General features: G+C 34.9%; 1 protein-coding gene across 1 annotated transcript in view; it reads right to left on the bottom strand.

Annotated features, from left to right (window-relative positions):
* The window catches only part of LOC131153733 (subtilisin-like protease SBT5.3), a 62,487-nt gene that overhangs the window by 5,160 nt on the left and 30,518 nt on the right, over nt 1-26,809 (bottom strand). The window contains exon 8 of the mRNA XM_058106179.1: nt 13,733-13,841. Coding sequence (XP_057962162.1) covers nt 13,733-13,841 — 109 coding nt within the window. The remainder of the gene's footprint in view (nt 1-13,732; nt 13,842-26,809) is intronic.

The raw sequence follows: 26,809 nt of genomic DNA, 5'->3' as shown, positions 1-26,809 counted from the left end.
GCATTGGAAATGGAGCAGATGAAAGACATTCTTTATGCATCTGTTGTAGGAAGTTTAATGTATGCTTAGGTTTGCACTAGACCTGACATAAGCTTTGCTGTTGGATTGTTGGGTCACTACCAGAGTAACCCGGGATTCCAACATTGGGTAGCTGCAAAGAAAGTGATGCGATATTTGTAAGGAACCAAGGATTACATGTCGACTTATAGACACACTGATTTTTTGGAAGTAATCGGGTATTCAGATTCAGATTTTGCCGGTTGTGTAGACAGCAAAAAGTCAACCTCTGGATATATCTTTCTTCTAGCTAAAGGAGCTATATCCTGGAGGAGTGTGAAACAGGAAATTATTACTACTTCTACTATGGAGGCATAATTTATAGCCTACTATGAAGCATCAACACAGGCCTTATAGTTAAAGAATTTTATCAATGGTCTCAAAATTGTTGATTCTATAGAAAGACCGATAAAGATTCTCTGTGATAATTCTACTGCAGTGTTCTTTTCTAAAAACAATAAAAGTGGAAGTAGAAGCAAGCATATTGACATAAGTATCTTAGTGTGAGAAAGTACATCAAGAAAAAAAATGATTACAGTTGAACACACCACTACAGACTTAATGATTGCGGACCCAAGGACCAAAGGTTTACCGATTATGCAGTTTAAGGGTCATGTGGATAATATGGGCCTTTGTGGCACTTAGTTTTTTCTTTTCTTGTACTTGTTGACATTTTGTTACACAGAGAGTTATTTTGATAAATTATTCAGTATTGCGCATATAAAAATAAATTCATCATATCCATTAGGATATTAAGGTTGGACCTGAATGACGTTGATCATTCATAAAGTTTTTCCTAAAGTACTTACTTATGAAGTATTATGCATTGTAACACATAGAAGGATATGCTTGATAAATAAAAGTATGACTTAGTGAGTTGGAGCAATCACAATAAAGATTATGTGCATGCAATTAAAGTTATATCATGACTCATTTAGATAAAGAATCTGTGTTATGTGAACCAAGTGGGAGAATGTAAAAAATATTTATATTATTTTATAAATATTCTCTTAAAGTGATTCACATTTCATGTAGTAGCCTGACCCAAAAAAATTATTAATTAATTAATTAATTAAATATTATTAAATTGAATTCATTAAAAAAATAATATGATATATATATATATATACAAATATATATATATATATATATATATATAAAAGGATTAAAGTAATACATATATATATAATATTAATATAATATAATAATGATTATATGTTATATATATATGTGAGTGAAGCTTTAGGAACACTTTTGTTCTTGAGATCCAAAGAGATTTTCATGTCTCTCGTCTCTCTCTCTGTCTCTGTCTCTCTCCTCACTCACTCTCTCTCTCCTCAATTTTCTTAGGTGAATTGTGTGCCGATTGAAGAACGGAAAATGCCCTTGGGTTCCTAATTTGACCACCAACATTTTAATCGGAGTGTATTTGTCATAGGAGCGTCGTAGGCACCACTCTTGGACTAAGGTAAGAGGAATAAATTATGTCAGAAATTTTTATAATTTAACCGATTAAATTGTAATATGAGATTACAGGATTTATATACATTTTTTTTGGAATATTTTGGCATATGGAAATTGGATTTTGGATTATTATTATTACTATGAGTTAATTAAATTGGTGTTTGTGAGCTTAGGGATTTTATAATAATAATAATTTTAAAGTTGAACCGATTGAATTAAAGTTTTTGATTTCTGGATTATTGTAGTAGATTTTCTGAATGATTTGACCGATTAAAATTATTGGTTTGATTTATTATATATATTTTGTAAAAGAATTAAAGTGAATAGGTTGATTATCTCCGTTTTCCTATTAAATACATATTTTGAGTTCGATAAATTGTGGAGATGATTAAACCTGTGTTTTCAGTAAAACATATATTGAAAATATAACGACCAATTTTTCAGTAGTTTATATAATTATGAGAAACACCCAAATCGTGTCGCATGTGAAAGAATATTATTGTTTAATTAAAGTTATGAGTTTTTAGTATGATATATTGATATATTGAAATGTGTGGGTATTATATTATTTTTGGAACTGTGGAAAAGAAAGTAAAGTATAAAGTATTATTATTGTTAAAATTGTAATGTATGGTTTAAGAACTCCGATGGACCATAACACACTCGGTACCGTAGCTACAGTAATGAAGAGTAGAGTGCAACCACACGTCTCGAGGAGAGTGTTGGTATTGAATAGTCAATTGGGCCAGTGAAGTGTAGAGTTCCCTTTGGAGTCTAGACTAGCATGGGAAGACTAGTTGTACTAGCAATGATGGAGTATAGTTGACTTAACTTGGTGGCAGGCCGGTGAGGGTTAAGTCCAGTCTACGGACCGCACAACCCATCATTGGGGGAAGCATGTCGTTTATCCATTCGGGGTGAGTTCTTGTTGGGTTTTTGTGGAGCCTAGTTATGTTTAATCCATGGATTGGCCCAGGCTTGGCCAGAAATACTGAGAGTTTCGCCCAAGTACTCGACCAAGAAGAACCTAAAGCGGGACCAAGTTGAGATTTTGAGATATCCCGAAGGACAAAATCCTGAGAGGCTCAACCATCATCTCGACCAGCAAGACTTAATGGTGCGACTAGGTCGAGGATGGTGAAGTTCAAGATTCCTGTTTTCCCGTGAGGCTCGACCAAGTCGCTACCATGGGGAACAAGGGTGCGACTAGGTTGACGACGACGATCTTTTGTGCGAGATTTCAGCAAAACTTTCCTATTTCGAAAGTTATGATATTGTAAACCCTAAGAAATTAATTTCTAATGTTCATTTATGTGTGGTGAGAGGTGTAGAAGTGTGCAGCAGCATGGAGAGTGTTGTGAGCTCTTGTGTGCATGATCTAAAGGTGTTTGCTTTGGTGTTTAGGGTGTGTGCACATTGTTTCTTCCTTGTTGAGAGTGAGAGAAACTCTGTGATTGCTGCACTCTATATACTTCCCTGATAATGGTGAAATCCCTGCAACTCTGTGGACATAGGCAAAATTACCGAACCACGTAAGTATTGTTTTATGCATGCGTGTCATTATTTTCTTTGGCGTGTGCTTGTCTCTATCTTGTTTCTCACAGGTTTTGTGTTCTAGGAATTTCCGCATGTTTGTTTATTCCCCTTTCAGTTCTTATATTCATATTTGTAGATTTAACTAGAGTATAATAGAGTAGAGTATGTGAAAACAGAGCATATGAAAACAAAGTATAACAGAGCAGAGTATTCGAGGGATTACAATTCACAAAGTATAGTTGCAAAGCATTTATAGTACACAACTTATAGTTGCAAAAGTATTAACAGCTTACAGTTAATAATATTTATATAGGTGTGAGTTATAGTTTGTATGTGAAAGTTATTTATAGCAAAGTATTAAATGTAATTTATAATGTGGTACTACGTGTGATTGGGGCGAAGTAAACTCTCTGCCCGAGAGCTTGTTGAGTAAGGCGAGTGCCCTGATAGGTATCAGTTGTAGCCACAACCAAACTAAATGGGTAAGGTTACATAAGGTATAAAAGCAAATGGGCATTATATGTTATGGACTTATAATCTCCCCAATTCTCGGGAACTCTTGCTTTTAAATAATGATGTATATGTGAGTATAGTCTATAAATGTATTAACAGTTGTTGTTGTTGATTAACAAGTGGTTATATTTTGTATACACTAAACTCATTGGCCACACACTAATGATAATTTATTCCATCCTTACTGAGAGTTGTCTTACCCCATCATACAACTTATTTTTCAGGATTGTCTCATGATCGAGCCTAGCGAGCTCCAAAGTTGGGTGATAGTATAGCTTAGAGTGAGTGGTTGTAGAACTCAAATGTATTTTGTTTATTTTATTTTCTGGTTATATAATATGGATAGAAGGATATATCTTTTTGGGTTGTATAAATTAGCATTCTAGTATTTTATTTGAGGATGTTTAATTATATTCCACTGCTTGGATGATATTTATAGTATCAGAGATCTGTGAATATAACTCATGACACCCTGGGCCCTACTTAGTGGGTTCGGGGCGTTACAAGTGGTATCAGAGTTTTAAGTTGTTAGGTTCTGCAGACTCTAGGACGGATTAATACTAGAGTATAGGTTTAAGTTAGGATGAGGATAGAAATGGATAGCTTAGGATACTGGTAGGAAATTTTGAGTTTTGTTTAGTGGCCTGGAGGCAGAAACCCCTTTATGGTCTTCTGTGATTTTTTGAATTAGTCGCGAGTTTCAGAAAATCATGGTAAATCCATCGACATTGATATTTCCGAGCAGAGAGACTAGAACTTGAAATTAGAACTCAAATGTTAGGTTGGTTGATTTATGCGGATAAGCCTCTGAAAGAGAATTTCGGTAATTTAGGTGTTGTGATTTGACGATTTGAGGTCAAGTTGGGTGTTTGATGTTTAAATTGAGGATTTGAATGTTAGGTGAAAGGACTGATTAGCAAATTTCGAGAATGAAATTCTTATAAGGAGGGGAGAATGTAGTAACTCGGCCAAAAAAAAAAAAAAATTAAATAAATATTATTAAATTGAATTCATTACATAAATAATATGACATATATATATATAATATTAATATAATATAATAATGATTATATGTTATATATGTGTGTGTGTGTGTATATATATATATATATGTAAGTGAAGCTTTAGAAACACTTTTGTTCTTGAGATCCAGAGAGATTTTCACGTCTCTATTCTCTCTCTCTCTCTCTCTCTCCTTAATTTTCTTCGGCGAATCGTGCTCCAATTGAAGAATGAAAAATACTCTTGAATTCCTAATTTGACCACCAACATTTTAACCGGAGTGAATTTGTCGTAGAAGCGTCGTAGACACCACTCCTGGGTTAAGGTAAAGGGAATAAAATATATCAGGTTTTTTTATACTTTAACCAATTAAATTGTAATATGAGATTATAGGAATTATATACACGTTTTTCTAAATATTATGGCATATGGAAATTTGATTTTGGATTATTATTATTATTATTATTATGAATTAATTAAATTAGTGTTTGTGAGCCTAGGGATTTTATAATAATTGTTATTTTAAAGTTGAACTGATTGAATTAAAGTATTTGATTTCTGGATTATTGTAGTAGATTTTCTGAATGATTTGACCGGTTAAAATTATTGGTTTGATTTATTATATATATTTTGTGAAAGAATTAAAGTAAGTAGGGTTGGTTATCTCCGTTTTCCTATTAAATACATATTTTGAGTTAGATATATTGTGGAGATGATTAAACCTGTGTTTTCGGTAAAACAAATATTGAAAATAGAACAACTGGTTTTCCAATAATTTATATAATTATAAGAAACACTCAAGTCGTGTTGCATGAGAAATAATATTATTGTTTAATTAAAGTTATGAGTTTTTAGTAAGATATATTGATATACTGAAATGTGTGGGTATTATACTATTTTTGAAATTGTGGAAAAGCAAGTAAAGCATAAAGTATTATTATTGTTAAAATTGCAATGTATGGTTTAAGAACTCCGATGGACCATAGCACACTCGGTACCGTAACTACAGTAATGAAGAGTAGAGTGCAACCACACGTCTCGAGGAGAGTGTTGGTATTGAATAGTCGATTGGGCTAGTGAAGTGTAGAGTTCCCCCTAGAGTCTAGACCAGCATAGGAAGGCTAATCGTACTAGAAAAGATGAAGTATAGTTGACTTAACCTGGTGGCAGGCCGGCTAGGGTTAGTTCAGCCTACGGGCCGCACAACCAGTCATGGGGGAAGCATGCCGTTTATTCATTCGGGATGAGTTCTTATATTCATATTTGTAGATTTAACCAGACTATAATAAAGTAGAGTATATGAAAACAGAGTGTAATAACCCCAAAAGTTGTGTGCATAGAAATGTAAAAAGTAAAATAAAATAAAAATATTAATTAATTAATTAATTAATGAAATTAAATAAATAAATAATATAATAAGATATATATATATATATATATATATAATATTAATATAATATTATTATTGTTAAAGTAATATAAGTATATAAAAAGATAACCTAAAGGAAGATCCTTCAGGAAATCAAATCCTGAGAGCTCTCAGGCAACATTCTCGCTCCGTCTCTCTAGCTCTCTCGCCTCTCCTCTCTCTCCTCCATCCCTCCTTTTCTCTTTCCTCAATTTCCTCGACCCAACGAGCCCTGATCGAAAAATAGAAAATACCACTGAGTTCCTATCTTAGCCACCAACACTTTAATCGGAATGGATTCGTGATTAAAGCGTCGTAGGCACCACTCCTGAGGTAAGGTAAACTCTCATTCTCTCCTCAATTTTTCTTTAAATCTTTAGCCAAATCGACGATCGGACACCACCACGGGGTCCTAACTCTAATCCTTGTCATTTTAATTAGAGCAGATTTTTAATTTGGATTTCCTAGGCCCCACTCCTAGGCTAGGGTGAGGATAGTGGAATTACATGCGTTAATTATTTTTAAAAGTTTAATTAGTATTGGGAGTGTGTGGGTCTAGGAAATATTAAAAATAATTATTATTCTGGGAATTGAATTGATTGATTTGGGGGAAATGTGAATTTCAAGGTTTTGAGTTTTGAACGCTGTGGGTGTGGGATTGGGTATTTTAGCAGGCCTCTCAGTAAGTCAGGTAAGAGAAATAAATTATAACAGTTATTTTTAAAATTACTGGTTGAGTAATTATGTGAAAAGAAAATTATGATATTTTCCCTGTAAATATTGTATCGTGAATATCAGACGAAATAGTGTGGCATGAGGAACGTGAATAATATTTTATACTAGAATTGTGATAAAATGGAATAAATACACATATGTTTTGGAATGGAAAGAAATGAGAGTATGAGATATATTGATATGATGATACCGAAATGAAAATATGAGAAATAAAGATATGTTTTTATAGAAATGATGAAACGTGATATGCAAAAATGGCTTTTACTGGAAATGATGAAACATGTTATACCGATATGTTTTTACAGTGATATGATAAAATGTGAGATACAAATGTGTTTTATTTGAAATTATGTTATACGTGATATAAGATATGTTGGTACAAAAATATTGAATTGAGCTATATACTGATATAAGATGAAATATGAACTGGAATGATAAAATGAAGCAGAAAATGATGAGAATATTACTGATGTGATGAAATGTATCAACATACTGAAATGTGAACACTGAAATGTGAATATTGTAATGTGAATTCTGCATTGCGTATACTGAAATGTGAATATTGCACTGTGAATACGAAAATGTGAATATGGAAATATGTAAATAAGAACCCTGATGGAATGGAGTATTTCTAAAAGCACAGTACTGTTGCTAGTGGGATGATAAGTGCAACCATACGGTCTCATGGAAAGTGGGGCATGACAGTCGATTGTGTCAGTGAGAAGGGTAGTTTTGCCACCTGGTGTCCGGACCAGGAGTGTGCAGGCCAATCATACTACATACGGGTACTTTCATTGTTTTGATCTAACTGGGTAGGCCAACCGCAGTTTAGACCCAGCCTTCAGGCTGCACAACCCTAATCATGGGGGGAAGCATGACGTGAAGAATATCCTCAAGGCAGCCATGAGTTACAGACAATACAATGATGGGATACCATTGACACTCATGAGCTAGAATGTGAAATGAATATGAGAAATGAAAGAGTGTGAGTTTAATTACATAAATAATTAAGGTAAAGTGAAAATCTCCGTCTGAAGGCTTACTGAGTAAGGTGAGTGTAAGTATCAATAGTAGCTGCACCAGAACTATTTGGGCGAGATTACAAACGATATCAGAGTAGAGGGGCGTTGCATGTATGGGCGTGTAATCTCCCCCATCCTCTGGAACTTTCGTTGATAAATATTTCTTGCATGTGTATAAGTTTGAGAAATGGAATTAAAGCTTATAAGACTATGTTATATATCTATATGATTATGAGTTCAAATCGGTATATCTTATCAGATGACGTAATCACTAGAGTAAGTATATTATTACATAACTAAATTCATACAACCACACATTGTAAATAATTTATTTCGACTTACTGAGAGATGTCCCACCCCGATATCTAAACTTTTCAGGAAATCGAGACAGACCAGTAGATAGAGCTCCGAGATAGAGGGGAGCTAGTACCCTGATAGATAGGGTAAGTGTTTTGAGTTGGAGAGTGTGTTATGTGAAATCCACTGGGGTATTTTGTGGAGTTTTGGAGATGCATATGTGTATGTATAGATACATAGTACTCTGGTATTTGTATTCGAAATGGTATGTAAATGTTGACTTCTGCTGTTAGGAATGTGTATATATGATGAACTGATTACCCAGTACCCCACTTTGGGTCGGGTCTTGTTGATATAATATCAAAGTTTGGGATGTGATAGATGATTGTTTATTGTTGTTAATTATTATATAAAAAAAATGGTATGAAAAATCAGGGTGTCACACAGAGCATATGAAAACAGAGTATAACAGAGTAGAGTATTCTAGAGGTTACAATTCAAAGAGTATAGTTGCAAAAGTATTTATAGTACACAACTTCTAGTTGCAAAAGTATTAACAGCTTATAGTTTATAATATTTATATAGGTGAGTTATAGTTTGCATGTGAAAGTCATTTATAGTAAAGTATTAAATGTAATTTATAATGTGGTACTACGTGTGGTTGGGGTGAAGTAAACTCTCCGCCCGAGAGCTTGCTGAGTAAGGCGAGTGCCCTGATAGGTATCAGTTGTAGCCACGCCAAAGCTAAATGGGCGAGGTTAGATAAGGTATCAGAGCAAAGGGGCGTTACATGTTATGGGCTTGTAATCTCCCCAATTCTCGGGAACTCTTGCTTTTAAATAATGACGTATGTGTGAGTATAGTCTATAAATGTATTAACAGTTGCTGTTGTTGATTAACAAATGGTTATATTTTGTATACACTAAACTCATTGGCCACACACTGATGATAATTTATTCCATCCTTACTGAGAGGTGTCTCACCCCATCATACAACTTATTTTTCAGGACCGTCTTGTGATCAAGCCTAGCAAGCTCCAGAGTGGGGTGATAGTTTAACTTAGAGTGAGTAGTTGTAGAACTCAAATGTATTTTGATTATTTTATTTTCTAGTTATGTAATATGGATAGAAGGATACATCTTTTTGGGTTGTATAAATTAGTACTCTAATATTTTATTTGGGGATGTTTAATTACATTCTGCTGCTTGGATGATATTTATGGTATCGGAGATCCGTAAATGTAACTTATGACACCCTGGGCCCCACTTGGCGGGTTCGGGGCGTTACATTTCACTTTTATTTTATGGTTCCATTAACCACATTAAGTGATAGTTGTGATTGTTAACATTCCACGCTAAGTGCACTTGGTGGTTATTTATCCAATGAGTGCATGAATTAATAGTCTTATTAGTGATAAAGTTACAAACTCTTCATATTTGTTTCGTGATGGATGAAACTAATAAGAGAGCTCAAAAGTCATAAGAGTTATGTGAAGGATCCCTAGTTTTGCCTATAAAAGGGCCTGTGCATTCCATTAATCTATCCCATTAAGTATAAGGTAAAGACTAGAAGACACTTCATAAAATTATAGTTCTCTTTTCTAGAGATTGAAGTAGCTCCTAGTAGTATATTTACAAGTCAAGCACAATGGACGGAGGTACAAATTTTTCCGCTGCTCATGTTTTTAACATGTTATTCTGTTTGATATTCTTTCATAACTAAATTTAAATTAATAGTCATGATTTCCTTTTTTTCTCTAAGTGGTGACGTTATTGATATTTTATCCTAAAATTACACTTCCATAGAATCAGATTGCCATTTAAAATTTATAATACACTAATCTCATTTTATGAAATTAATGTTGACACCCCATTTTCTTGACGATAAAAAAAGATAAAAAATTGAAATAAGAATGGTAAAAAATGTATTAAAAAAAGGGAAAGAATAATAAAATTCAAAAAAATAAAATTGAAAGAATAAAAAATTCACGTGCGTCACACATGGTTTTCCATGTGTAGGTGCATGTCCCCATGCATCTAAGCCAAGACGACACTATTTTGTTTAAGTTGGTTAAAAAAAACTAAAAAAGGGGGAGGTCAAAATACTTTTTGCCTCCCACTTGTCGTTTTTATATATATATATATCTTCTCTCCTTATGCATACCCAACCACTTGCCATTAGCTGTTTTGGAATTAGCGGCAAGTCAACTCATCTGGCCTCCCCTAATCCCCTTATCGCACCCTAGAGCCCCAATTACCTTGGTCTTCTCTCCTTTTCATCTTTTCCTCTCCCCAACCCACCCTTTTTCATGCAAAGATCAAGTTAATTGGTCTAGGATTGCCTCACCAACCACAACTACCATATGACCTTCTCCTCATCAATATCCCTTGGACTAAGACCTCATCTCTTGGCCATTACCCATACCCTATTCCCTATTTAAACTTGCAAAGAACAATGGAAAAAGGGAGGATTAATGAGTCTATCATTAATGAGTCTATCTTCTCCTTTTTCCCTTCCAGCCCTTGCAATCCTTTTTGGCAACTTTGCTTGGCCACCATTTTCTACCTTTTCTCCCTCCTCTCTTTCACAATCCAGTGAACATAGCTCTCTCTCTCTCTCTCTCTCTCTCTCTCTCTCTCTCTCTCTCTCTCTCTCTCTCTCTCTCTCTCTCTCTCTCTCTCTCTCTACTATCTATCTATTTATCTATCTATCCCTATTAGTGGTGCATATAGTGACTAGTGAGCGAGTGTGTGCGTGGTTGTGCAGGATCATGGATGGGTATGTGATTGATGAATATATGTGCATGTGGGTTATAGTATGAGTTGAATTTCTATATTACAACAATACAAGGTGTGCGTGTGTGTGTACATTTTGTATATGTATATGCATGTTAGTGCTTATGCGTGTGCTGTTAGTGGATATATGAGTGTATTTGTGTAAATACAAACATGCATGAACATGAAGATGGTATAGGTGCACATGTGTGTGAAAATGCATGTGACTGTTTGAATATGCAATGACACACGAATGCATCCATGCAAGTATATATAAGAACGTGTCATATATGTGCATGTGAGTACGAGTATGAATGAGTAGGTATATGCATGGTGAGCATATAGGTGAACATGTGTAGTGTAATGAATGCATGCCAGTATTAGGCCTGCAGGCGAGCATGTGCTGGTGTTAGTGCATGCACGAGTTAATGTAGGTGCACGTGTATGCATGCATAGGTACATAGTGTGAATGAATGTGAGGGTGTAGAAACATGAAAATATGAGTGTTCATGCATGAAGACAAGCATAAATGTGCTAATGTGTGATGTGGATAGATGTATATGTGTAGGCTTGTCCATGCATATGATAGACGCGAATGCATTAATTAATGTGTACGTGGAAATAAGTATGTGTAAAATCATGAATCATAAATCATAAATTCATGAGCGTGTCAAGATATGCATGCATAGGGAAGTGTACATATGTAAGGTCATGGATACATGTAAACATGTAGGTTTGTAGAAAATACATGTGCATGTGTATGAACATTGGTAGACATGTTAGATGTGAGTATTCATGTGTACGTATGCATGGACACAATCTTATTTGCTTGTGTGCATGAATTTTTGAATGCATATGTGAGTATGCATGTTCATATGTGTTCTTGTTAATGCATGGATAGACATATGTGGTTATGTTTGTGAATAGATGTGTATAATGGCATACATGAATAGGACAATGTTAGGGCATGCATGTGTTTGTGATTAGGTTTATGCATGAATATGAGTATGTATGGATAATAAATGTGTGCGCTAATGTGTGTGATGGAGTTTAAAGGTTGGCCATGTCTATATGTAAATATAAGTGTGTCATGGATAATGTGCTTAATTAAGTATATTAGGTTGCTATGATGTAAAGAGTCAAAAAATAAATGTTTGCATCATTTTTCTAAAATCATGTGTGCCTTACATGATTCATTTTCTTGCATGAGCATGTGCATGTCGATGCCCGTAATCCTCGGTAACTAAAAGACACAAATTTGAGATGGAAAAATATCATTAATCCTAAATATGTAAGGGGAGATTGCTTGGGTAATCTTTATATTTGGCCTTTTGTTTGGCTAGTTTTCATTAAAAGACTACCAAATAATTCGATAGCAAAACCTAGACGTGGGGCAACAACATCCTTTTGAGATTCTAGAGGTGAAGTAGCCTTTGTAATGATGAGACTATCTAATATAAAAATAGTAAATCAAAGAAATATGAAAGATTCTTGAGTCTTGATTGATTAAATACATAAGGTAATCGTAGGTTAATCGAATACCATTTGTTAGGATGGGTGTATAGGAAGCATTGATACATTTTCCTTGCATAACCATACTCCTAAACCTTATTATGATTATGCAAACCAAAACAACTGGTTTTGGACCTAGGTTTAGCTTAGAGGCCAAAAAATTAGTATTAATTAAACTACATCTAAGAAATAATAAGTCAGTAGCGACTTTTTTGAGCTCTTAAAAACCCTTAATCTGAACTATGCTCTCTCAATTTGCCATTCAAGTTGAGGCAGTCCAACCTAACTAACCCTGATTTGGGATGCGTAGACAATTAGCATATTTAAAGTAAGTGACATTTGTTTGTTTCAACATTCACAATACAAATGAGGTCCATATTTTCAAATAAATAGTTTTCAGTCATATTAAAAAAAAACATTTAACACAAATATTCATTCTAAGTGCCATTTTATAAATATTACCACTTAAAATGCAGCAATTTTTGTGACTTAAAATTTTACACATTTCTAACCAAAAGTCATTCTTAGTGCTATTTTCAAGTATTAATGATGCTTTGAAATACTGTAATAGAAAATTATTTATAATGTCTAACTCCTATTTTGTGTCTGGAACTTTTTAGGAGGGAAGAGGGAAAATTGGATTACACACTCAATTGAACTCAATAACATATATTGAGATATATAAAAAAAAAAAACTAAGCAAGCTTAAACAGTCAAATGGCATAAACCAAGTTAGCCCATGTTTGGAGCGTCTTAAAAAATAAGCACTTTTTTCTTTTTTGAGAAAAGTACTTATTTTGAGTATTTGTGCCAATAAGTGGCATTTGATTCACACTTAAATAAGTACTTATTTTAAAAATACTTTTCCAAACTCCTTATTTTTATTTATTTTTAGTTTAACAAGTATTTTTTAAAAAAGTATTTTTTTTTTATAAAAAAGGTACTTATTTTAAAAAATATTTATAATAAATAATCTTAGAATCTCAAACTACTAAGAGATGAATACTTTTTCTATTAAGCATTTTTTCTAGAAAATTATTTTTCTATAAGTGGATCCCAAAAGTTGCAAGGTCCTAAATGTCTTAAACATAAGAGCTACAATATTACTCTTCTCTTTACAACCTAGAAAGAAGCTCTTATCTTTGACATAAACATGTAACCCAAAATTGAGGTATATATCCCAAACGATCCTTGCAAAAAATGTTGAACTCATAGATCAATTTTATAGTTTAAAATTGCAATTAGATTATTTTAGAGCACAAACATATTTATTGTTTCAACTTACACATTTTTTGGATTTTTTGATTCTTTTCATTTTGCTAAGTTTTTTTTTTTTTTTGTATTTTCTTAGAGGTTAATGTTGTTTTAGAGAAATGATTAGTTTAGGCTACCTAACAATCGAAGGAACTTACCTATTGCATTGAAATGTAGGGTCATTTTCATTTTGACAATCTCCTTTCCACCTCGATGGAACAGGTCCTATTCCATCTTCACTAAAACTCTTTGATTCCGGCCAAACACCTAATTTCATACCAATAAGTGAAAATGTTGTGAAAATTGAATGCATAGCGAAATAAAATGATCTTACAAATGAGCATCATCAGTAAAATATATAGAACAACAATCACACAAATTATAATGAAAGCAATAATAATGACACAAAGAATTACGTGGTTCGGCAATACCTACATCCACGAGAGCAATCGACAATGTAATTCTTACTATCTTGTGTCCAAAAACTATGTGCTACATAGTACAACATGTATGTATAAGTTTCTCAGAGGCTTTCCCTCCAAAACCCAACCTGTCTAACGTCCCAATTCAAAATTTGAAAACAAACGCTGAGTAACTAAGCCAAACCCTTGATGGTTTGCGGAGGTACCATCGATGGTTTAATACCAATAGAAAACAGTTGATGTAATAGGTTCAGAACCGTCGACGGTTACAGGAAAATTGTCGACGGTTTCCTCCTACCAGTCAGCATTCCTGACCAGTAAGCCACAATGCTTCCTTGGTAGCTTCGGCTTCTGCCAAAAACCTCGACTCAGCTATAGATAATGCAACCTGAGACTGTACCATGGACTTCCAACAAATAGGCCTTCCCACAATAGTAAACACATACTCTGTTGTAGACCTCCTGTCATCTAATCTCACAAATGACGAATCACTATCTTTCCTACCGAAACACCCCAGTGCACCATCATAGGGAACCTTTGACATATCCCGAACATCATTGTCCATCCTTGGGTACAAAGCGGTAGACAATTTACATTGATTTTCCATAAAACCACCCTGAGACAACCACAATTTCCCTGTAGTTCTGTCCATAAAGCCACTCTGAGATAACTCCAATCTCCCTGCATCTCTGTCCTTGTGAATCTCCAACCCAAGACTCTTCCTGGCCATACCCAAAACCTTCATGTCAAAATCTTTTCTCAACAGAGTTCCCAACTGATTAGCCTCAGTCAAAGCCTTCCCAACAAATAACATATTATCCACATAAAATAACAGATACATCACTCACTTGCATCCTATCACTCTCTTCCCTTCTAAAAGCTCCACCAACTCTCACATCTAATTCTTATGCAATAACTTCATTTCCTCTACCATAACACTTATCCATCTATTTTTCATTTTTCTATGCACCGCATCTTGAAAAATAGTAGGAACCTTACTAGTAGTAATGAATGTATAAAACACTAGATCATCAAATTTATACATGAATGGTGGCCTGATAGTGTGTCTAGGTGCATTGTGATCTTGCTGGTCTCACGAGCTATAACTCCTTGCATTATGAACAATGTCATCTCTACCCTAAGTATGTAACTCTACCTACATCACATGCTCATTGCTGCTGTAGTTTTTTGGCACCTGTTTCTCTTTATTTACCTAAGTACGCTGCATCATGGCTTTCTCACCAAAACCATGTCTCCACTGATCACCACCTTATTTTCAATTGGATCACATAGCTTGAACCCACATTTCTTATACCCTAGAAAGATGTGTTGTCTAGAAATTTCACCAAGCTTAGATCTCACCTCACTAGAAACATGCATGGCTAAACCCTCAAACACTCTCAAAATAGAGTAATTTACCACATTACCTATCGACACCTCTCTTGCAACTTTCTTATCCAGTGATACCGTTGGCGATCAGTTAATTGAGAAACACACCATACTCACCGACTTTACTAAGAAGTTCCTTACAAGCCCTACATACAAACTTCCATGCTACTCACAAAACTCCAACACTAGCGTACTCAATTCCATAGTCTGACTTGAGGATCTCTCTCCCGGTCTGGTTTTCCACCTCAGTCACAAGTTAAACCTGGAAAACATCTCTAACTTATGTCGCATGAAGTATACCAAGACCTTTCATGATAAACTCATGAAGTACATATGTGTATCCTGTGATGCTACCATCACTAGTTCCCAAACATCTGAACAAATGTAGTTATCCATATGCCCTAACCACAAATGCCACAAAACATTGTTATCCGACTCAAATTCTACAGCTGCAACTCCACCTATAACTGTGGTACCCTGTAGTGTATAGATATTTCTCACTAATTTATGTCCCTTTATCACCATCAAGTCTTCTTCACACACCTTAATCATTCCACTTACAGACTTGACTATACCCATTACAATCTAAAGTGCCTAATGAAATCACATTCTTCCTTAGATCCGGCACATGACTTAGATCACATAAAGTTCTCACAACACCATCATACATTTTAATTATGACATTACTTATTCCAATAATTTTGCATGAAGCAGCATTTCCCATTAGAACAGAACCAGAATTTACTAACTTGTAGGTGTTGAACCAATTTCTATTCGGTGTCATGTGATAAGAACATCCTGAATCTAGGATCCAAGAATCCGTGAGGTGTTCTGAATCCGATGAAATAGAAAGCATATCACCTTCACTGCTCCTTGAGTCTCCTTTTTCCACTACATTTGCAGATTTTGACGAACCCTCTTGATTTTTTTACATTCCCCTTCTTCCACTCTGGACACTCCGATTTTATGTGCCTAATTTTCTTACACTTAAATCACCTTATGTCATTCTTCTTCTCGGACTGTGACTCCAAAATTTGTTTCTCCCTTGTTTATGGTTACCCTTCACCATCTGAAATTTCATCGATGGCCTTCTTTCTTTGATGAAAACCCAGCAGTGCGTTTGTTACCTCTTCCAAATTCAGGGTTTTTGTTGACTTTTTGAGTATGATCCCTGTTTTGATACTAACAAAGCACTTGTATCTTATGTGTGCTTTTAAGTGTGTGAATAGGTACGTATTTTAGATCACACATAAGATCAAGGGAAAATGGATGCCAGAGGAACTTAAAGAGCGATATTATCTGGCATATTCCATAAAGACAGGAGAGCAAAGAAGAAGAAGAAGAAGACATACGTTTCAATTTGTAAATGCATTTAGTTTTCATATCTGGTCTGTAATAATGCATGCATCTGTATGATATGGAGATAGACTCTAGGGACCAACACACTTCACCGAAAAACTTTTTCTTAAGAACTAAATCATAAAAAAAGGTTTAAATTGGTTAGGGTCAAAATCGGGGAAAAAACAAAGCCTTCGGTTGACTGATGCTAGATTTTTAGACTTAATTTAAAAGCCAAGTCGACCGAAAATGTATGTATATGTAAAGGAAATCTTAACTTCCTGAACATTGAGAAAGTGAAATTGACTTCAATTCACGGAGAGAGAACCCTCTTGGTCGTAAGCTTTCTCTTTCTTCACTCTCTCTTCTCTCTCATAATTTCTCGGCTATTTCTCTACCAAATCAAAAAACGAACATCACATCTGGGTCCTAACTCGGCTCCTCAACACTTTAACTGGAGTGATTTCTTCGTTTGGACATTATAGGCATTACTCCAGGGCTAAAGTAAGGGGAATAGATTATGTCGGTTATTTTAGAAATTTAACCAATTAAAAAGAAATATGGGATTACAGGAATACTGTATATGATTTACTGAATGAATCAGCGTATGAAAATGCTGGTTTTACTTATTATATACGTATTTGGGAAAAACTAAAGTGAGTAGGGTAATCCTCTCTTCTTTCCCCCCCCCCTACAAAACTGGTATTTTGACTAAAGTAAACCCTAAAGATGATTATACCTTTATTTTTCACCAAAATATATTTTTACCTTGGCAGTTAGTATATCATGAATTATCACTCAAATTGTGTGGCATAAGAAATGATTATGTTACTGTATAAATACCCTGTTAGAGTATTTTATGATGATATACAACAAAGTTATGGTATTTTATAGTGAAAGATATTATTTTATACTGATCTCATGAAATGTTGAGAATGATGTGGATTTATGATATGATGGTTGTATACTGATTTATGAATATGACAGGTTTTATACTGATTTGTGAATATGACAGTTTTATACCAAATTGTAGAAATAAGATCATGTTATTGATTTTATTATATAAATTGCATTATATGGTATAAGAACCCTGATGGACCAGATATGTAAAGGAAACTCAGTACCGTAGCTAGTGAAATTATCAGTGCAACCACACTATTTTGAGAATGTTGGTAATTAGATAGTCGATTTGGTCTGAGAAGAGCAGGATGCCCCCCTAGAGTCTGGACCAGGTTAAGGTAGGCAAATCGTACTTCAAGCATGTTATGTTGACCTATAAGTGGTCAGCCAACCAGATTGTTAGGTCCATTCTTCAGACCGCATAATTTGATTATGTGGGATTAATACATTATGTTATATGATTGTCCAGTCAGGGAGGTTCTTTTATGCATATATGTAGGTTCATGTAAAAAGAGAAATTTATTGAGCCAAACCATGTTTTGAGAAGAAAGTATTTATTTTCAATTATATAGGCATGAGTACAAATTTCAAATGCTATTTCATTTAAAGTTAAATTAATGGTTATATTTTGCTTATGTAAAAAAACTCATCTGCCACACACTGATGATAATCTATTCCGTCTTACTGAGAGATGTCTCACCCCAATAATTTTAACATTTTAGGAAATACAAGAAACCAAGCTTAGAGAGTTCCAGGATGGGTCTTAGATAGTTTTGTTTAAAGTAAGTTTTTGTGTGACACTGATCGGTATATATATATATATATATATATATATATATATATATATATGTACTTTTGTATATTTTGGAATGTAATATTGTTTTTGGGGAATACTGATGTAATGGTGATGGTTTAGAACTCTGGTATAGTTTTTTAGGTTTAAAATATTTTTCGGTGCATGATTTTAAATTGAGTTATGGACAGGTGTACTTGGTACCCCATATTTGGTTTGATTCGTTATAATGATTTATGGTATCAGTGATATATGCCTAGAGAATAGTACTCTAGGCCCCACGGGGTTTGGGGCGTTACAAGTGTGGTATCAGAGCACCTAGGTTGCTAGGTTTTGCAGACATTAGCGTATAAGAATACTAGAGTATAGGTATGAATTATGATCAGGGTAGGAATAGGTAGATTATGATTTTAGTAAGTCATTATTGGAGGGTAAATTGGAATTTCAGGTTTTGTCTTGCAGCCTGGAGGCAGAAATCCCTTGACGGTCTTCTATGATTTTCCTAAGACGACAATTTCAGGACAGCTATGACAAACCATCGCCAATTTTGTTTCTGAGTGGTGAGACTGAACCTTAAATTAGGAGCATGGACTTTAAATTGGTTTGTTGGTGCGAGGGAAGTTCCTAAGGCGAAAGCCTAAGTATTTTAGTATGAGGATATAGTACATTTTATAGTTTTTTAGTTAGATGATTGCACCAGTCGTGTTATGATATAGGATTCTACGATTAGTTTCTGTCTTATCTTTATGATGGACCCTAGTGAGGGCAACACAAATGCTAGAGGAAGTAGTGACCTGGGGACTTCCAATGAGGATGGCAGTGGTTCCTCTTCCATGCTACATGCGTCAACTCGACAAGTCGTGGTAGAGATTGGGTGGAACTTTGGGGGACAGAACTACCCACTTGCTGATCCGGGTAATCTATCATGCCCTCCTTGTCCTAAGTGTTATAAGAGGCATTGGGGGAAATGCCGGGTTAGAGCGGTGATCTGCCATCGGTGCTGTAGATCCAGTCACATTGCACGATACTATCATGCGCCACCAAGTAGTGTATCCACTTTTAGTCAATTTTGAGGAAGCAATCAGGCATCTTGAGGTAACCAACAGAGGAACACTACCCAGGCGTGGGTTTATTCTCTTACTCCGAGGGATGTAAAGAATGCTGGTGACGTAGTGACAGGTACTATATTATGTTTTCAAAATAAAACTGTTGTGTTATTTGATTCAAGAGCAACGCATTCTTTTATATCTCTGGGGTATATTAAACTATGTGGGGTAGAAACTCAGCTATTAGATGCCGAATTATTTGTAGTCACACCGATGGGAATAGTAGTGGTGTGTAGAAAAGTGCTTAAAGACTATCCGATTTGTATTCAGGGTAAGATGCTACCCGCCAATTTAGTGGTATTTGACATGCACGAATTTGATGTAATTCTTGGAATGGACTGGCTAGCCTCCAATTATGCCATTGTAGACTGTTACAAGAAAGAAGTGGTGTTCAAACCTCCAAGGGAGTAGGAGTACAAATTTGTTGGGCCATTCGTGCGCGCCTCACCACAAATAGTGTTGGCTATTCAGGCAAAAAGGCTACTCTTGGATGGATGTCAGGGGTACCTAGCTTGTGTGAAGGAAACACTAGAGGGAGAATTAAAACTTGAGGATATCCTAATAGTAAGAAAATTCCTTAATGTATTTTTGGAGGATTTGCCTTGGTTGCCTCCTGAACGTGAGGTGGAGTTCGCTATCGACCTACCACCAGGAACGATTCCAACCTCTAAGGCTCCATACATAATGGCTCTCACAAAATTGAAGGAATTGAAATAATAGTTACAGGAGTTGCTGGATAAAAGATTCATCAGACCCAGTGTGTCACCTTGGGGCGCACCAGTTCTGTTTGTGAAAAAGAAAGATGGGTCGATGAGAATGTGTATTGATTACCAAGAAATAAATAAGGTGACAATTAAGAACAAGTATCCACTTTCCCATATAGATGATTTATTTGACCAACTCTAGGGAACACATGCCTACTCTAAGATCGACCTCTGATCCTGGTATCATTAGGTGAAAATAAAATCAGAGGATGTTCCAAAGAATGCTTTCCGAACCAGGTATGACCATTATGAGTTCTTGGTTATGCCATTCAGTTAGACTAATACTCCTGCTGCATTTATGGACCTGATGAACAGGGTTTTCCATAAATATCTGGATCAGTTTGTGGTGGTGTTTATCAATGATATTTTGATTTATTCGAGGAGTCCCGAGGAGCATGAGACTCATCTAAGGTTGGTACTTCAGGTGCTAAGAGAAAGGAAACTTTATGCTAAATTCAAGAAAAGTGATTTCTAGCTAGAAAAAGTTGCATTCTTAGGGTACGTGATTTCTGGGGTGGTATTTCTATGGACCCGAGTAGGATAAAGGTGGTAGTGGATTGGGCGAGATCGAAGAATGTTCGTGAGATCAGAAGGTTCTTAGGTATGGTAGGGTACTATCAATGATTCGTGGAAGGGTTTTCTGAACTATCGAGTCATCTGGTAAGATTAACAAGGAAGAATGTGAAATATGAGTGGACAGATGAATGTGAACAAAGCTTCCAAGAATTAAAGCAGCGACTCATCACTGCACCAATACTGACTATTCCATCAGGAGATAGTGGATTCGTAATTTACACTGATGCGTCTTAGAAAAGGCTTGGGTGTGTTTTAATGGAATAGGGGGAGGTCATCATATATGCTTCTCGTCAACTCAGGGAGTATGAGAAGAATTATTCCATGCATGATTTGGAATTTGTGGCAGTGGTGTTTGCATTGAAAATCTGGAGGCACTACCTATATGGTGGAAGGTGCAAGATCTTTACGAATCATAAAAGCCTCAAGTACTTTTTCACGTAGAAGGAACTGAATATGAGATAGAGGGGATGACTTGAACTAATAAAGGACTATTATTGTATAATCACTTACCACCTAGGTAAAGCTAATGTGGTAATTGATGCTTTGAGTCAGAAGTCAATGAGTACATCAGTATCAGTAGTGGTAGCTCAACATCAAATTAGGATGGATCTAGAAAGATTTGGTGACGAGATAGTGGAAGGAAATCACCAGGCGTTCATTGCTAGTTTCGTAATCCAACAGACCTTGCTGGAAAGAATTAAAACCGCTCAGATGAAAGATGCAGAGTTGGTGAAAATTATGGATAAAGTACAGAGTGGACTGAGGGCGGATTTTAACATCCCAGACGATAGGGTGTTGAGGTTTTATACGAGGTTATGTGTAACCAATGATGTTGAGATTAAAAGGACAATTATGGAAGAGGCACATCACTCACTTTATATAGTGCATCCAGGAAGCACTAAGATGTATAAGGATCTGCGGGGATCTTTCTGGTGGAATAATATGAAGAGAGAAATTGCCCAATTCGTGGAGGAGTGCCTTACATGTCAGCAAGTGAAGGCTGAACATCAGAGACTAGCAGGGCCATTACAACCACTTCACATTCTCGAGTGGAAGTGGGAGCACATTTCCATTGATTTCGTCACAAGGTTGCCACTAGCACTACATAGGCAAAACGCCATTTGGGTAGTTGTTGATTGTATGACAAAAACTGTCCATTTTGTTCCATTCAAGGTTAACTACTCCATGAATAGGCTGACGAAGTTGTATGTTCAGGAGATAATTAGACTTCATGGCGAGCCAGTGTCCATCATATCAGATCGGGACCCACGGTTCACATCTTAGTTTTTGAAAAAGTTTGCAAAGAGCCTTAGGATCTCAGTTGACCTTTAGTACGGCGTTTCATCCCCAAACTGATGGACAATCAGAGAGAACAATTCAGAAACTGGAAGATATGATGCGGGCTTGTCTACTGGATTTTGGAGATAGTTGGATTTGGTATTTGCCACTGGTGGAGTTTACGTACAACAATAGCTATCAAGTCAGTATTGGGATGACACTATATGATGCGTTATATGGTCACAATTGCCGATATTCACTGTATTGGGACGAGGTTGGTGAAAAGAAAATTTTTGGGCTAGAAATTATACAGCAAACTTCAGAGAAAATCAGATTCATCCGGGAAAGAATTAAAACAACTCAAAGTCGACAAAAGAGTTATGCTGATACTCACCGATGAGAGTTAGAGTTTGATGTAGGGGATATGATATTTTTTAGAATTGCGTCAATGAAGGGAGTTATGAGATTTGGAAAGAAGCGTAAGCTAAGCCCTAGGTATATCGGGCCATTCGAGATACTAGAGAGAGTTGTTCCAATTACTTACAGGATAGCGTTACCCCCAGCATCGTCTAGGATCCATGACGTATTTCACGTGTCTATGTTGACAAAGTACGTCCTAGATCCTTCGCATGTGATAAGTTATGAATCTTTGGAAGTCAGAGACACATTATCATATGATGAAGTGTTAGTTCAGATTCTAGACCGAAAAAAGCAAGAACTATGTGCCAAGAAAATTTCATTGGTGAAAGTACTCTGGTGTAATCACGCAGTTGAAGAAGTTTCATAGGAATTTAAAGAGGAAATACGTCAAAGGTACCCACACTTATTCAGCGAGGCCCAACGTTAGTTAGATAAATGTGATGGTTCAAGTAAATATTTTGTTGTTTTGGTTATTGACTTGGTTAGTGTAGGTTGTATAATTAGTTGTTTAGTTATAATCTGTCTGTTTTTGTTTCAAGTTATGAGTGGTTTTCGGGAGAGTTTTTATATTGACTATTTGTAATCTCTTAGAGACTGTATATGTAACCACGGTATTCCTCTACTATAAGTTAGGGTAATTAATAAATTTGGAACCGGACCGCTATGTGGGTGGCTGCCTGCTTTTTCTAGAGTCAGGTAAGCATTTCAGGGATTTCTAGATGTTGGTATAAGTGTTGGTTAGCAAATTTCAAGGACGAAATTTTTATAAAGGGAGGAGGATATAGTGATCCGAAAAAAAAATTAAATTAATTAATTAATTCTATAATACTTATTATTAATTAAATAATATAATATAATAATATTAATATAATATAATAATATATTAATATAATATAATATTATAATATTATAAGTATATGTATGCATATGTAAAGGAAATCTTAACCTCCTGAACATTCAAGAAGTGAAATTGATTTCAATTCACAGAGAGAGACCCCCCCTTGGCCGTGAGCTTTCTTTCTCCTCACTCTCTCTTTCTCTCTCTTAATTTCTCGGCTATTTTTCTGCCAAATCGAAAAACGAACATCATATCCGGGTCCTAACTCCGCTCCTCAACACTTTAACCAAAGTGATTTTGTCGCTCAGACGTCGTAGGCACCATTCCAGGGCTAAGGTAAGGGGAATAGATTATGTCAGTTATTTTAAAAATTTAACCGATTAAAAAGAAATATGGGATTACAGGAATACTGTATATGATTTACTAAATGAATTAGGGTATGAGAATGTTGGTTTTACTTATTATATACGTATTTGGATAAAAAATAAAGTGAGTAGGATAATCATCTCCTTTTTTTCCTACAAAACTGGTATTTTGGGTTAAAGTAAACCCTATAAATGATTATAGCTTTATTTTTTTTGCAAAATATATTTTTCCTCAGGCAGTTAGTATATCATGAATCACTCAAATTGTGTGACATGAGAAATGATTATGTTATTGCATAAATAAACATGTTAGAGTATTTTATGATGATATACAACAAAGTTATGATATTTTATAGTGAAAGATATGGTTTTATACTGGTCTCATGAAATGTTGAGAATGATGTGGATTTATGATATGACAGTTTTATACCGATTCAAGAATATGATAGGTTTTATATTGATTTGTGAATATGACAGTTTTATACCGAATTGTAGAAATGAGATCATGTTATGGATTTTATTGTATAAATTGTATTATATAGTATAAGAACCCTGATGGATCAGATATGTAAAGGAAGCTCGGTACTGCAGCTAGTAAAATTGTCAGTGCAACCAAACTATTTTGAGAATGTTGGTAATTAGATAGTCGATTTGGCTTGAGAAGAGCAGGGGGACCCCCCCCGGAGTTCAGACCAAGTTGAGGTAGGCGAATTGTATTTCAAGCATGTTATGTTGACCTAGCAGTGGTCGGCCGGCCTGATTTCTAGGTCCATTCTTCGGACCGCACAACTCGATCATGTGGGGTTAATACATGATGTTATATGATTGTCCAGTCAGTGAGGTTCTTTTATGCACATATGTAGGTTCATGTAAATAGATAAATTTATTGAGCCAATCCATGTTTTGAGAAGAAAGTATTTATTTTCAATTATATAGGCGTGAGTACAAATTTCAAATGCTATTTCATTTAAAGTTAAATTAATGGTTATATTTTTCTTACGTAAAAAAATTCATATGCTACACACTGATGATAATCTATTCCATCTTACTGAGAAGTGTCTCACCCCAATAATTTTAGCATTTCAGGAAATACAAGAAACCAAGCTTAGAGAGTTCTAGTACAGGTCTTAGTTAGTTTTGTTTCAAGTAAGTTTTTGTGTAACACTGATCGTTATATATATATATGTACTTTTATATATTTTGGAATGTAATATTGTCTTTGGGGAATACTGAAGTAATGGTGATGGTTTAGAACTTTGGCATAGTTTTTGAGGTTTAAATATTTTCTGCTGCATGATTTTAAATTGAGTTATGGACAGGTGTACTTGGTACCCTACATTGGGTTCGAGTCGTTATAATGATGGTATCAGAGATATATGTATGGAGAATAGCACTTCGAGCCCTACCAGGTTTGGGGCGTTACGTACGGTGTCAAATATGTGAGGGTTCCTACGTCATTCTGGATGTGCATGAGTGGGCAAAGACATTAGTTCAGGATACTAGGATTAGATTAACAACTTGGAATATAGGGACACTTATGGGTAAAAACATGGAAATTATTAATACAATGATCAGTAGAAGAATGAATATAATTTGCCTTCAAGAAGCTAAGTGGGTGGGAGAGAAAGCTAGAGAAATTGATAAATCTGGATTTAAACTTTGATACACTGGAAAAGAAAAATATAAGAATGAAGTAGGAATTATTATAGACAAAAGTTTAAAAAATTACGTTGTTGATGTAAATAGAGTAGGGGATAGAATTATAAAAATCAAGATGGTATTAGGACAAGAGATAATAAATATCATTAGTGTTTATGATCCTCAAGTCGGTTTGGTATAAAATCTCAAGAGACAATTTTGGAAAGATACGAATAGTATTATATGAGGCATACTAGGGACTGAGAAAATATCTATAGGGGGAAATCTGAATGGACACTTTGGAAGGGATAGTAAAAATTATGAGAGGATACATAAAGGATATGGATATGGAGAAAAAAATGAGCCTAGGGAGATGATCTTAGACTTCGCTATGTCGTATGATTTTAGTATAATGAATGCTTACTTTAAAAAGAGAGAAGAACAATTAATAACCTTTAAAAGTGGACAAAATAATTTTCAAATAGATTTTTTTTTTTAACTAGGAGGGTAGATCATTTATCATGAAAGGATTGTAAAGTTATTTTAGGTGAAAGCCTAGCCACACAACATAGAGTCTTAGTGTTAGATATATGTATTAAAAAATGGAAGAAAAAGAATAAAATAAACCAGCGTAAGCGAACTATGTGGTGGAACTTAAAAGGAGAGAATATAATAAAATTTATGGATAAAATGATCAAAGATGAGGATTAGACTATAGAGGATGGGATAGATACAAATACTCTTTCGAGTAGATTAGCTAGCTCTATTAAAAAGATAGCAATAGAGATTTTAGGTGAATCAATGGGAAGATTCTTGAATAGCAAAGAAAGTTTATGGTGGGATAAAGTAGTATAAAAGGTCATAAAAAAAAAAAAAAAATTGGTATAAAACGTGGCAAAAATGTAGAAACAGGGATAACTTTCAAATGTATAAGGAGACAAGAAAAGATGCGAAAAAGGCCGTTAATGAAGTTAAATATAGATAATTTAATAACTTGTATGATAGATTAGATACAAAAGAAGGGGAAAGAGATATATATTCAAACTTGCTAAAGCTAGAGAAAGAAAGAGTAAGGACTTACCAAATGTAAAATGTATAAAAGGTGAGGATGCTATTGTCTTGGTTAAGGTCGAAGACAGTAAAGAAAGATGACGAAGTTATTTTAGTAAGTTGTTTAATGAAAACAAAATTGAAGGCTTAAACTTAGAATTGTCAAATAAGAAAAAGACTAAAAATATGAGATTTATTCGCAAAATTAGAGTTAATGAAGTTAAGTTTGCACTTAAAAAGAAGAAAAATGGGAAAGCTATGAGACTAGATAACATCCCAATTGAAGTTTGGAAATGCTTAGGTGATGACGGAATTATATGGTTAACTAATTTATTTAATACAATTATAATAGGAAAAA

Source organism: Malania oleifera, chromosome 4, assembly GCF_029873635.1.
Source record: "Malania oleifera isolate guangnan ecotype guangnan chromosome 4, ASM2987363v1, whole genome shotgun sequence".
Classification (NCBI taxonomy): Eukaryota; Viridiplantae; Streptophyta; class Magnoliopsida; order Santalales; family Ximeniaceae; genus Malania; species Malania oleifera.
This window is presented reverse-complemented; position numbering and strand designations above follow the sequence as displayed.